Source organism: Gossypium hirsutum, chromosome D11, assembly GCF_007990345.1.
Source record: "Gossypium hirsutum isolate 1008001.06 chromosome D11, Gossypium_hirsutum_v2.1, whole genome shotgun sequence".
Taxonomy (NCBI): domain Eukaryota; kingdom Viridiplantae; phylum Streptophyta; class Magnoliopsida; order Malvales; family Malvaceae; genus Gossypium; species Gossypium hirsutum.
Genome location: NC_053447.1, coordinates 27,120,124 through 27,134,294, shown reverse-complemented (window position 1 = coordinate 27,134,294; position 14,171 = coordinate 27,120,124). Strand labels below are relative to the sequence as shown.

At 34.6% G+C, this 14,171-nt stretch overlaps 1 protein-coding gene and 1 long non-coding RNA gene across 4 annotated transcripts; one reads left to right on the top strand and one right to left on the bottom strand.

Annotated features, from left to right (window-relative positions):
- The first annotated feature begins 4,910 nt into the window (after window positions 1-4,910).
- On the top strand, window positions 4,911-6,764 carry LOC121223050 (uncharacterized). Its single transcript, XR_005920392.1, has 2 exons — window positions 4,911-5,445; window positions 5,757-6,764. It is a non-coding gene; the product is annotated as an uncharacterized lncRNA (long non-coding RNA).
- A 766-nt stretch (window positions 6,765-7,530) lies between these two features.
- Window positions 7,531-13,856, bottom strand: LOC107900225 (U-box domain-containing protein 4). Of its 3 annotated transcripts, XM_041103977.1 has the most exons (7): window positions 13,631-13,843; window positions 12,030-12,137; window positions 10,786-11,066; window positions 10,223-10,339; window positions 9,102-9,942; window positions 7,909-8,981; window positions 7,531-7,814 (listed from the first exon to the last, which is right to left on the bottom strand). In XM_041103977.1, exons 3-7 carry the CDS (start codon window positions 11,059-11,061, stop codon window positions 7,755-7,757), a joined length of 2,367 nt encoding a protein of 788 aa, XP_040959911.1. In that variant the 5' UTR covers window positions 11,062-11,066; window positions 12,030-12,137; window positions 13,631-13,843; the 3' UTR covers window positions 7,531-7,754. The 3 variants fall into 3 exon arrangements, with proteins under 3 accessions (XP_040959911.1, XP_016681416.2, XP_040959912.1); XM_016825927.2 differs by having other exon boundaries at window positions 7,909-9,942; window positions 13,631-13,856; XM_041103978.1 differs by lacking the exons at window positions 10,786-11,066; window positions 12,030-12,137; window positions 13,631-13,843 and adding an exon at window positions 10,446-10,478 and having other exon boundaries at window positions 7,909-9,942.
- Window positions 13,857-14,171: the final 315 nt, after the last annotated feature.

Genomic DNA, 14,171 nt, shown 5'->3' with positions numbered 1-14,171 from the left:
AGTAAAGCCATGTTATACACTAGTCATGTACCTAACATACCGACTATGGGCTTGATCATCTTTAGAGCATAAGTCTCTACTTACATCAAATCACATGAGTTGCATACGCATGGTCAGTGACTAACTTAGGATTTAGGTAAATCACACCATAAGAGTCACAAGTGAATTAACTCACAAGCGAATTCAGAATTAATTCATCTTGGGTCTAGTCCAATGTATCATTCTACCAATAAATACATCTATGTCTCTACTCGTGGATTCAACTGCTCTGATAGCCATGACTAGCCATCTCCCTAATTGAAGTTGTAAACAACATAATGATCCTTCTCAGTATTTGAATCAAATGGCCACTTTGATTCTTTTACGGGATTACAGACTTATTTAGATTATCTACTAAAGTAAGTTGTCTTTCTCGCAATGTAAACGCTCTTACAATACCACTTATCTTCAGTTTGAACTTTAAACAATCAATGAGCTAATATTTACTTGTCACAATTCCGTTATGCATGCAAAATATAAAAGATATAAATACAAAAGACATAATAGTGAAATGTGAAATTAACTTTATTTATTTATTCATCTTTCAAATAGATAGGAAACAGTTACATGTTTACAACAATATAGGTACATTTCCCAACAGAATAGACGACGACAAAGAAAAAAATTGGTGGTACAAGGTGGAGATATGGGCAGCACAAAGGAAGAAATGATGGTGTACAGTTGTATGGGTGGTGGTGCAAACAAAAAGAGTAGGTAAAAGAAGAAAAAGAGAGAAAGGCAAGGAAAAGAGAAAGAGGCAACCATAGAGAGGAAAAGATTAGAGGAAAGAAAAGTCAAAAGGGAAAAATGGGAGAGATGTGAACAAAATGTTGCAAAGGGAAAGAAACAAAAGAAAAGGAAAGAGAAGGGAAAGGTGAGGACAAGATGAGCAAGTGATGGGTCAACACCAACATTATCTCCACCATCATAAGTGGCAATCAAGGGTTAACCACAAGGTTTGTTGAAATTTAAAAAAAATGTACGAGAGGACTCAAACTCAGGTCACAAGAGCAATTCTACTACTACTTAACCACTAGGCCAGATACTTGTTCTTGTCTAAGCTCTCAAAGCAAACAAATATAAATTGGGGTGTGACAAAATCATTTAACCATTTCTAATAAAAACCAATTCAACATGAGCTCAACCTATTACAAATCTATTCATTTCAATACATTCAATAAAATGTCAAATAAGCCTATTTCAAAACACATTAAGGCATGCCATACAACCTTAATACATACTTTTCTTTACCTTAAATGCATTAATGACTTATAGGCCACTAATATGAACAACAACAATCAAGTCTCAAATACATATTCCTACATACTTTCAAATATGTCAATTTCAATAATTCCTTAACTTAGTTATCTTATCTACCTTACTTTATATCATTCCACATGCCAAACATACAAACATATATTATCACTTAATTTAGCATAAAACATAGCCAATACCATGTATTTACCAAATAAAAAAGGCATCACATTATACAAAATGGATTATGTCATACTTGCCTAGTAGTAAACTCTTCCAAGTACTAAGGCACACACCATGACCCTTATATGCGTGCCACAACACTAGACTCAAAATGATTGCATAACTACCAATTTGGTGATAGTGTGAGCTCCGAGGTGGTCCAGCTTGACGAGTTCCGTAAGGTGATAATCTATAAGGGAAATAAAACAACAAGGGTAAGCATATATGTACTATACATAGCTTACCTTATTTTTTACCTAAAATTTTAAGCTACCTTAACTTGGCATAACTTTGGCTAGATATGACAATTGAAACACCAATAAAGTAAGCATTGATTTATAATCAAGATCATTTAATACTACAAGTACTTAACATGTCAATTCGTGTCACTTTCATGTAACTTATCTCAAAAGCATATTCGATCAATTTAATCCATTCAATGACTTTTCAATTTGAATATCAAGTTCATTTCATCACATTTCAAATTCTCAATTTCATTTAAACCGTTTCGCCTGATAAACCCTAGTAAACAGGCTCAGATACACAAGTAACTATATCACACCAGTTGATCATCCGAGCTAAGTACATTTCTATATATATGGTTACCCATCTGGGCTAAACCAATATCATGACACATTAGGTTACTTATCCGAGCTAAACTTGTGTCACATAATACTCGAGAATCCGCAACGAATGTTGGATCTCGTTAACATTTGTAATAAATCACGTACAAGCGTGCACAAAATCCTATTGGTATACCAATCGTATCCTAACTTTTTACTAATTTCACATGGGCATCTTTTACACATATAAACGTCACATTTCAATTCAATTCAATCCTAGCCTTCCATACCAATTCGCAACTAACCAATCCATAAGCAAACATACATATATAAAACCAAACACATAACAACCTAAAATAATAAATTCCATATGAACTTACCTATTCAAAACAGTAAACAAGTTTATTCTTTAAGGACTAATGAACAATTTTAGTTTTTTCCTCAATTACCTCCTCTTTGATCAAATTCTTGATCTATAAAATTATTTTATACAACCCATCAATACTAAATATTTTCATATTATGTCATGACATGAATGAACCTACATAAACTCATTTTTTGATATCCCTAAAATTTTATATTTTATTCAATTTAATCCTTGAACTCGAAATAGCCATAACTTTTAATTTTGAGCCTCGATTTAAAATTCGATTTCACATATATTCATTAGAGACCCTCTACTTCCTGTCCCTACAAAAATTTCATAACATTTTTTCATTTTATTTAATTTGGTCCCTAATGTACAAAACTAACAATTAAACTTTACAATCTAATCTTTTTCATAAACTAAGCTTAAAATTTATCAATTTCAAGCCTAATTCTTCAAGAAATTAACAATGGAAACTTTTTAAAACTTTAACAATTTTATAAATTGGTGCATAAGCTAGCTAAATCAAGTTCTCATGACCTCCAATCTATAAAAATTACATGAAAATGACTTGAAATCACTTACTTATTAGTGGCAGGTTGTAAAAAGCTTCAAAACGTTTTTTCTTCTTTCAAATTCGGCAATGGAGAAGAGTAATGAAAAAGATGACATTTTTTACACTATTTTAACCTATATAGTAAGATTAAGGATTAATTAACTTGATTAATTAAACTAATCATGCTTTGTTTAACTTAATAATCCATTAAACATACATAATGGATTCTTTCATCACCATCCACTAATTTCCTATGGAAAATGGTGTAATTACCATTTTAGACCTTTGGTTAATTGCCATTTAAGTTCTCAAGCCTTTGGTCTATTAAAAACATATAACAATTGGACTTTTACAATTTAGTCCCTGTACCTAAATTAACTATTTAATTGACAAGTTGATGGACCAAACGTCAATATATTTTTATATTAACCCCGTAAATATTCATATTTAATATTTACAGACTCGATTTATAAAAATGAAATTTCGAAACCGCCTTTTTTGATACCGCTAAAAATCAGGCTGTTATAATAAGGGACTAAGTCATGTTCATTTCAAAGACCTACAACATTTAGTGAAGTATTATACAGTAAGGAGATTACCAAAGTTAAAGGGAGGCATTCCCAAAGTGTGGAGAATGCATGAAGGGCAAGCAACAATGTGAGGCACATCCCTAGTTGCAGACTAAGAGTTTGAGTGGTAAAAGATATTGTCGAAACCGTCTTTTTTGAAAACAAAAATTTTAGTTGTCGACTTTAAAAATAAATCTGGAGTCGCCACCGATCCTTTATTAATGTGTGATCGGCTCACCTTAAAAATTATTTTGGTCTACGAATTTTGAGAAAACGAGTTCGGGAGTCTGTTACGTACGAGGAAGGGTTAGCACCCTCGTAACGCCCAAAATCGGTACCAAATTGACTATTTGATGTCCTAGTGTCGAAAGTTAAAAATATTTTAAAACAAGCTTGAATGATGAAATTTGCAAAAGGATAACCAATTGTTCAAGTCATGTAAAGAAATCGAGTCCCAATACGTTAGGGTACAATTCCTCATAATCCTCGAACTTTGAATATCATTTTTATTTTATGCGAAAATCTTCATTTCGAGGAAGTGACAGGCCACACCCAATACGTTAGGGCACGACAAGTTAAGTTCCCAAAAATGATTTTTATGCTCATGCATTTTGAATAAAGAATATTCTCGGTTATTTAGGATAATCAAAGAAAATCAGAACCCAATACGTTAGGGCTCAATTTCCCTTGAAAATCCCAAACTTTGAATATTACTTTTTATTTTTTTTAAAAAAACCTTTGAGTCAAGAGAAAATGATTTTGATGTATGGTTAAAACCAAACTATATTTTCAAAAAGGGAATGTTAAAAAAATGTACAATATGATACAAAAACTTTAATTTAAAACATAAGTGAATAAATATTTATAAAATATATATATAAGTACAATTTACAAGTAAATTTGCAAATATGTGTATACATATATTTAACACACATATACAAGGATACATATAAAAAGTAATGTAATATATTAAAAAAACTAATAATAAAAAAACGTGTATATATGTATATGAAAATCATGAAAATAAAATAAAAGGATAAAAGTATGCACATGAGTATATATTTACAAAATAAAAGAAATATATATGTATATCTATAAAATATAAAGTATATAAAAATGAAAAAAACAATATAACAACGTACCCAAAAAAAATAAAAAAATATGCATGCGTTTATAAAGTTTAAATATATAATATAAAAAAATATGTATATGTATACTATATAAAAGATGCGTGTCTAAATATAGAAATGATAATAATTATGGCCATAATAATGTTAATAATAATAACAAAAAATATATACAAAAAATAATAATGGTAGAGCATAATCACGATAATAACATTTAAAAATAAAATAGTTAAAAAAAATGATCCAGATTGAACAAAAGACAGAAAAATGGGGGTAAATTCGAAATAAATAAAAAAAGACCAACTCGAATGCGCAAGCGACAATGGAGGACCAAAAGGGAAATTATTCCCGCTTCCCAAAACGCTGCGCAGCAGCATGGGCCAAATTGAGACAGAAATAAAACTTGCGAGAAAATTTAAAAGAAATCAGAAGCTTAATTTAAACACACAGCAAGACTAGGGGGGCCGAATGCGCAAATAGACCATTTAAAGGAAAACGCGCGGATCCTGAAACCGGGTCGGGTCGACACGCGGATCCTCTCCCCTAAAACGGCGTCGTTTCAATTTTGTTATAAAATTAAAATATTTCCTAAAAAAAAACTTTCTGCTTTCTTTTTAAAAAAAAACAAACCCTAACTAGGGTTTTCTTTGTTTTCTCTGCCGCCGCTCTCAGTCAAGGCCGTCCCTTGGCCTCCGACGACTCCCCGGCCTCCGATTGTGACGGAGAGGGGACACCGTGACGGCCCCAGGTAAGATCCTTTCTTTTTCCCTCTTTCTTTTTTATTATTTGTTGTATATTTTGAAAAATAAATCGAAACAATGAAGCCAAAAAGAAAAAAAAAATGTTTCAACCTTAAATCTCTCTTTGTATTATCAAGATCTCTGCTTGTTGATATTGAATCTCCCCCTCCCTTTACAGATTTTTCCCATGGCCTTTTATAGCCGAAATGAAAAAAATAATAAAAAACTCAATAGAAATCTATTCTCCTCCTCAATATTTGCTGCGTTTTTGTTGCTATTCTGTTATTTTCCTTTGTGGACTCTTAGTCCGTTTTTGCAGGTGTTCATGGAGAGTACGGCGCGCGTGGAGAAGGTCGATTCCGGATCTTGCGGCAGCTGGAGACTGCTGGAGGCACATGCGGCTAGGGCTGTTGCTTCTGAACATTTGCTTTGGGTTATGCTGAAATCGGGCTAGGGTAGAACCTAGGTTTTGGGCCAGCTAATGATATTGGGCTTGTAAAAATGGACTCTTTATTTGGGTCTTTACTCTCTGTTTTGGTTCATTGTTTTTAGAAGTGGGCCCAGGCAAATAATTGGTATTACAGATACGTCTTAGTGTGTGTGGACAATTATTCAAGGTACACTTAAGTAAGGTCTCTAAGGGAAAATTTTGAAACGTTCAAGACCTTTAGAAAGTTATGCAAGAAGTTGATGAATGAGAAAAAGCTAGCTTATTGGGAAAACCATTAGGATCAAGAGCGATCAAGGAAATGATTTGAGAATAAAGAGTTTTTGTGATTTCTGGGACGACAAAAGGATCCAACATGACTTTTTAGCACCGAGAACTCCTCTCTAGAACAGTGTGGTTGAGAGAAAAAATCAAACCATTCAAGATATGGCCAGAATGATACTAAATTCCAAGAGTCTCATAAGTTTTGGGTTGAAGTTGTTAATATAGTTCATGTGATTAACAATGTACTTTGAAGCCTAAAACAAGGATGGCTCCATATGAGATGTGGAGAGGAAGAAAGCTTATCGTGACTTATTTTTATGTTTTGGGAAGCACTTATTACCTTTTCAAAGATCATGCTTATCAGGGAAATTTTGATACTTTGAAGCCTAAAACAAGGATGGCACCATATGAGATGCGGAGAGGAAGAAAGCTTATAATGACTTATTTTTATGTTTTGCGGAGCACTTATTACCTTTTCAAAGATCATGCTTATCAGGGAAATTTTAATGTACAAAGTGATGACGCATCTTCCTCGGATATTCCAACAATAGCAAGGCATTTTGGGCGTTCAATAAGCAATAAACTGTTATGGGGACGTTTAACGTGTTTGTTAAAGATGAGCAGACTAATGATTTCATTATAGATGCAGATGATGAATTAGTTGTGCTAGTTATTAAGCAAGTTGCAACTGAGCCACTGTTTACCCTTACGTCTGAAGCACCAGTAGTTGACCAGTCCGTTGAAATAAATGATGATGAAGAACATCAAGCGAATGATATTTCTCAACCTTGAGCATCATGAAAGAATCATTCATTAAATGACGTTATTGGTGATTTGAATGGAAAAGTTAGAACAAAAGGAAAGACTAAACCAAACTATCGAGATATGATTAGATTGATGTGTTATACAAGGTCGAGGAAAGACCAAATGGAACCCAATCGGTTCATTATATCTCCAAATTGCAATTTTATTAGTAAAACAGATAACCCACAAAAAAAAAAAAAAAAATAAAAACCATCAAAATCACCGTATGGACATTGTGAAACTGATGATCAGAACTTGAAAAAAAATAATGGATTAAAATCAACTGCAAAATCACTTAAAACAAAATGCTCATGGACTTGGTTAGATGGTTTTCCAATGAAAGCAAAAAAGTAAAAAAAGAGGTTATATTGGGTTCTCAAAGTTATAGGAAATACACCAATAAAATGCCTACTTTTGGTGGCCCTGCAGAGAAGCATAGCTTACAAATCAGTCTCAATATTAGTAGTATCAAAAAAAGAAGTTGAAAAAGAATCATGGAACATCAACCAGGACAGAGACTATTCATTGGTTATCATTCAGACAAAGCTCGCTGAAACAGACCAGACAGACTCGCATGTACGAAATGATATTTCTTCCCCACATTTATAAATTTCACATTTAAAACACAAAGTAATTGACAAGAGGACTCAATCAAATCCTCCATAAAATAATTTTTTTTTCTCTACAATAGACAGTAAATCAAAGCAGCAAAACCTTCACATGCATTATTTGCAACATCAAATGTATACATATTGTATAGACCCAAAACCTTGGATGGCAATGAAGCTTGTTTTCCTACTCTCAGCCTCTTCCAGAATTACCATGTCGTTGGTTTCTGAAGACACTCAGAAGTGTCTGTGCCTGCAATCAATAGAAGCTTATGACAATTTTCTGTGAACGTAGAAGAAAGGCAGTGATATTTAAGAAGAAAAAGAAAAAAGCAGAAGCATTATACCTTCTCTCTAGCCCTGGGTGTACCAGACTGGGACAAGGCAACTAGCGGTGGGACAGCACCTTCTTGGAGAACCAGACTGCAAAACCTATTACTGTTTGTGCAGAGCTGTAAAAGAGCAGCCGCGGCATTTTCCTTTCCCCTTGCTGAACCCAATTCAACGACCTCAACCAGCACAGGAATCCCTTGCTCCTGCCCAATTGAAGTCCTCCCTTCAGGAATCGTAGCAAGATTTGCTAAAACAGCAACAGCCTTATCAACCATTCCAGCAGCTGGGTCCATCAACTCCACAAGGTGTCTAACAGCACCAGCTTGCACAATTCGGGCCTTATTTTCGTGAAATATTGACAGATTAAACAAGGCTGTACTAGCATCTTTCTTTCCCCTAGGAGTACCATTCCCCAGTAAATTAACAAGAGGCCCGATTGCCCCAGACCTTCCAATCTTGACTTTGTTATCCTCGATGACTGAAAGGCTGAAAAGAGTAGCAGCTGAGTTTTCTTTAGCTTCAGGAGTTCCTGTCTCGAGGACATGAATCAGAGGCTCTATTGCATTTGCATTAGCAATGGCTGTTTTGTTGTTATCGTTAATTGATAAGTTAAGAAGTGCTGTAACAGCATTTTCCTGAGTCTTTGCATCTGGTGAACGAAGCAAATTAACTAACATGCTAATGGCCCCACAGTTTGCTATTATAATCCGATTATCCATATTGTGCTTGGCAAGCAACCTGAGTTGAGCAGTGGCCTCTCGTTGAGTATCGACTGAAGTGCTCTTCAAGTCCTCTACCAACTTCTTAACTTGGGTTTCAGTGCCAGAAAGGTCAGCCTTGTTCTCAATACCAGGAGAAGAAATGATCCTTGGAATGAATCTCTCTGATTGTCGGCGCCAGATTCTTTGGCTTCGAGATCTTGGATCCATAAATCGAGGAGAGAACTCAGCTTCTCTCTGTGGGATGGCTGAGCTAGCCACAGGCTGCGAGTCAGATTTCACCTCTCCATTAACATCACTATTGGCCCTGAGATGAGTTGACGCCTCCAAACTCTCATTGGCATCTCCAATTGGTCCTTGGGGAAAATCTGAATTAGAAAGTGTACTAGATGCTGAGTCAGATCTTGCATGATTTAGAGATGACTGTCCATTGTTATGAAATTCATTAATAGAAGGTGACAAAGGGGGTTGGCCAACTGATTCGCTACCTCTCTGTTCCAAGTTGGATCCCTCTTCAGCACTACTTAGTGATATTCTTGCAACATCCAGATACTCTCCATTTCCATCAATAGCTGGCAAAGAACCCTTTGAGGTAGATCGAGGATGTAGCGGGGAGGTTCCCTCCCGATTAAGTCCACTGGATGTGACTAGGTTTTTATCAGTTTGACTTGTAGACTGTGACTCCGGTGAAATTGGTTGGCTGCTTCTAGAACGTGGAACACTACTTGAGTCCCTTGACAAGCCAGACTCTGCGTGCAAAAGAAGGGGGCTCATGGACTTCATGGGATCAGGCAACTTCACATTGTTTGACTCGCACCAGTTTGCAATTAGTGCCTTCACCGTATAATTAGGTATAAGATTCGTACGAGCCAAAGTCTGCCGTGTCTTGGGGCACACAATGAGCCCAAGACCAATCCATTTCTTGATGAAAGCCCGCTCATAGGTTTGTCCTGATGCCACAATCACTGGATCAGTCATTAGCTCTAGGGAAAGGGGGCAGCAGAAATCAGCAGGTATGGGAACCGGGCTACAAGTCTGCGAATGTTTTATTAGGACAAGCCGTTCATGCATGCGAGTTACAAGACCAATGATTTGATCAACAAACTCAGCTTCAGCAGTTTTTTCAGCTTGTTCAGCATTCTCCTTCAACTTTTCAAGGGCCACAGCCTCTATCAGAATCTCCTGGTTTGACCCCAAGCTTAAGTTCTCTGCAATTTTCGCTAGTATTTCTGAGCTTGGTCCAACACTATCCACTTGATCCCTGATGGCTTCCCTAATGACAGATGATGTCTGTTCATATCCTACATGCTTAATTTTCTGCAAGCAGTGCTGCAATCAATCATACCAACTGTTAGATATCCAGAAACGTGAATTTTTCTTTAGCGTTCTTTAAACTCATAAATCAAATCAAAAGAACAGCTATTTATTTTCTAACATCTCAAAACTGTATAGGTCAGATGCCACCACTCTCCAATAGATGACTTCTCAAGTAAATCCACTTTGGTAATCATTGAGAGAATACGATATTATGCTTTATTAATAACACAATATGAAAATTACAAGCTTCAAATTAAAGTAAAAGCTTCAAAAACTTTTGGTCATATATTACCTCCAGAGATGCTGAACTCAATTCATCAGGCAGATGCAGATGAGAACACTTCAAGAACTGGACTATCTCCAGGCTGGGATTTCGAATCTTCGATATTAATGACTCAACTTGCAGAACCTGTATATTAAGTAGAAGAAGATGGTTATTCAAGTACGATTATAAGAAAATTTCTGTTCTATATTTTGTTTTTCTAAAAAAGCACCCATCTATAGCAATTTTCCACCTGAATATGATTGAACATCTAGGAATCAGGTCTTGCGGCTATAGCTTATTCCAAAAGCTACACATTCACTAAATACTTCTATGAAAAACATTATAAACTAACAAGCAGGAAAAGGTGAGAAGAAAAAGAACACATACATTTGACAAGTTATTGCATAACAATCAAGTGTAAAAGGCAACAATAATCTAAAACAAGCACCTCACAAGAAAACTTCTTGTAATTGATCAAACCTTTACCATATCAGTAGTATGGTAAAGTTAGGTTAAGCACTTCTTCCTGGCACAAGTGGACTAAAATCGCCAAGAGAACTTGCGAAATGAGGATAGAACTTATAACTTACAAAATAAACTTTACTCAAGAGGGGTTGCCAGCTATCACATTGCTCTCTCAGTTCTTCTATAGAGAGACCCAATCCTTCGAATGCCTTGATAAGCACTTCATCAGAAGTAACTTCTGAATCAATAATTGCATTCAGAATTGGCTTCAACAACTTTAGTATCTCTTCTGCTCTTTGGTAGTACTTCTGAACTGGTTCTGAGTTAATCTTCTCAAAAGACGATAAATTTAAAAATGAGGAAATGTTACTAAGAAGTGCTTTTAACAAAGATATCTCCATATGATCTGTGTCAACAACAAAAAAAAAAAGGTCAGAGAGACCACAAGAAAGAGAAACAGAGGGGTCAAACTGATATCATAGGCAAGTTAGCATGAATAGAACAGATAATATCATCAAGTTTAATCAAATCTCTTTTTTATTTGTTAACATTGATCTAACCAATTCATCAAGTTTCAAGCTCCACATGAGACATACTGATTTAGAACAAATGAAATCAATACTATTGCATTGAGATGACAAGATTTAGGCAAACATTTCATTAGGTATAAGTTTTCGCAAAACATTTAATGCTTTGAAGTTACCAGCCTGTCAGTAACTTCAAAGTAATAATGCCCTCTTAAAGTTCATGATAACTAGCCAACAGCCCATGTTATTTCAGATTCAACAAGTTTACCCCTCAGTTAAACATTTTTTTTCCATTTACTTAGATGTCATTCCAGAATTTCAAATAATTACGTCACAGGTGTGTGGCACAACAAAGAAAATACCAGAAAAAGGATCAGTTGTTTTCAAGGTAACAATCACCACTAGATCTGTTAGTATTTAGAAAATGGCATTTCATCAAAGAGCTTAACTGCTCAATGTTTTTGAACCAATCAAAGAAGATGTGACGAGCTAAAATGTCATCATTGAGCAAAACAGAATAAGGATGAAAGGAAGAATAGAGAAACTAAAGAAATAGTCAAAGAACATAGTGCTGAATAAGCCTCCAATACAAATCAGATTAGGTTGATTTAAACATAAATCACAAGGAACAATTGGAGAAAGCTAACAACCTAATTATTTTGGTTCAACAGATTCCACTCTCAGCATTCAACTAAATCCAAAGTAAATCATCAGTGAACTCAGGCAATCACATATACTGCCTATAATAAATTCATTTACCAAACTGCATAAATTCATTGACCAAGTTTGAAGAAAAAAGTGAACCACGAAGGTCCAGATAAAGGACATTGTAATGTACATACCTGTTCTTGTAAACTCTGACAGCAAAATTCTTTCTCGTCAGTGATCCTTGGACAACCATATTATTCCGTTAAACTGAAGAAACACCTTCTTAAACTCCATACCAAAACCTAGAAAAAGAACCACACAGATTCTTGAAATCTCAAATCCGCCAACTAGCAATCCTTATAGGGAGCCAAAATTTTAAAGTAAAAAATAAGATTGAAAACAAATAATTATATAAGTACATTGAAACTCTAAACCTTCAAATATAATACTTACCACCCAAAAACCCAATCAAATTACAACAAAGTTTCCTTTTAGAGTTTATTGTGCTGATAATCTTCCAAGTATCCATCAAAATATTATTAAGGTAAACCTAAAAAGGTAATAGAAAAAAAACCAGCTCTCCACAGTTCATGTTAAACATAACATGATCCCCATTCACCCACCACAGACAAGGGAGTTAGCTGACTAATAGGAAGCCAAATTGTTCTCTGAAGTTCAGAGAAGATGAATGAAAGCCGAGGACTAATTGAAATTCCGTGACTGCTCCTTCAATGGAATTGTCTTTACCTCAGGACTTTGTAAGCTTCTGTAGCCTGTACAGTTACTCTCTACTAAAGCCCTAGTTTCTAGGAAATTCAAGTTAACTATTTGGATGTATTTTCCTATTTTCAGTAATCATTTGCGGTTTAATTAAAATTCAATCCAGATACATCAATATATTTATGTACCTTATGGATTAGAATGAAGACAACATTGAAACAGAAACAAGAAGACTACAGTATTATTTGGATGCTGCAAATCAAAGGATATAAAGACCTTAACAAGAATTGCAAAATAAACATAAAATGGTCCAACAACCACTCTCAAATTCCAGATGCTAAACAACATATGCTGCTAGATGGAAACTAGCACGGTAATAATGATACCAATAGATTTACCCAAATCATTACTTCAAAAACCTACCTCCAACTGGTTCCTTACGTCATTTACATGGCTTTATATTTTAAAATAACTAGCAAGTTCAAGAGAACAGAATAGTGAAACAACAACTTAATAAAATCATTTTTACACGTTAATGATTCAGGCATACATACATATTGGCCTCCCAATCATAGAAAAAATAATATTAACCTATGGAAGTGCAAGTTTAATCTGTTTCTTTTACACTTTTACAACAGAAAAAACAAATTAATAACTAAAGTTAACTCAAGAACCCCCTCAGACATTAAAATCTCATTTATCCAAAGACCTACATAGCCTTTAAAAATCATACTATCAAACAATATGGTCATACAGAAAGTAAATAGATCAAATGGGTTTTCTTATGGTTTGAAAATATCGAGGCCCAAAGAAATAATTAGTCAAAACATTCAGAAATTGCAAGGAAATAAGAGAGACCTCAATCAAGATCTTTCAAGTGTCATGGGTCTCTATGATCTTAACAAGGAACCCAAAAACGAAGCTTTGATTCTCTAACTTGTTAAGCAGGAACACGGATTCATATATCAAAATTCAAAGATAAATAAATTCGGAAAACATAAAAGAAATTTTCAAAGCTAACAAGAAAAAAAGAAAGGAAGGAAAGGAAAGCAGAAAGAAAAAGAGGAATTGGTACCTAAATGCAGCTTAGAGTTGTGGAATATTGGAATTTCTTTCCTTTTCTTGATTTTTGTAAGAAGCAGAATATATTTTAAAAAGAGCCCAGATTTCGCTATTATGTTGCTGCGCCTTCTGGCCCTTTTTTCTTCTTCTTTTTTTCTTTACTTCTAGCAGTTTTTTTTTTTTTTTTGGCACTCTTTTTCGTGTTTCAATGGATTAAATATCTGGGGTTTAGTTAAAGTTTCTTTAATTGTTTGCTGTGATTACTTAGATAGAAAGGGTGGGACATTCTCGTCATTTTCTGAATTTTCTTACGCATATTTTGACTGGATTTTGGGAACGGTACTACTGACAACCGCCAAAAGAGCCGGTTGCCGGTAGAAGTTCCTCAGTACAGAGATTTTATGGTATTCTTAGCGCCGGTTGCCATTTTTTTCCGAATGAGAAAGTGCTTCAAACAAATGTGATTTAAATTTTTAATGCTTAACAATGTTGTTTAAAATAAAAAAAATATTTTTAAAAAATAAATCTAGTTTAAATATAAGATTGTAAAATCA

Bases quoted from the DNA above. Each gene is read 5' to 3' on its own strand.
- LOC107900225 (XM_016825927.2), bottom strand. From the start codon at position 11,061: ATGGAGATATCTTTGTTAAAAGCACTTCTTAGTAACATTTCCTCATTT. The intron at 10,340-10,785 runs GTAAGTTATAAG...CTTAATATACAG, and splicing joins TCTTGAGTAAAGTTTATTTT to GTTCTGCAAGTTGAGTCATT. The intron at 9,943-10,222 runs GTAATATATGAC...GATTGATTGCAG, and splicing joins TGAGTTCAGCATCTCTGGAG to CACTGCTTGCAGAAAATTAA.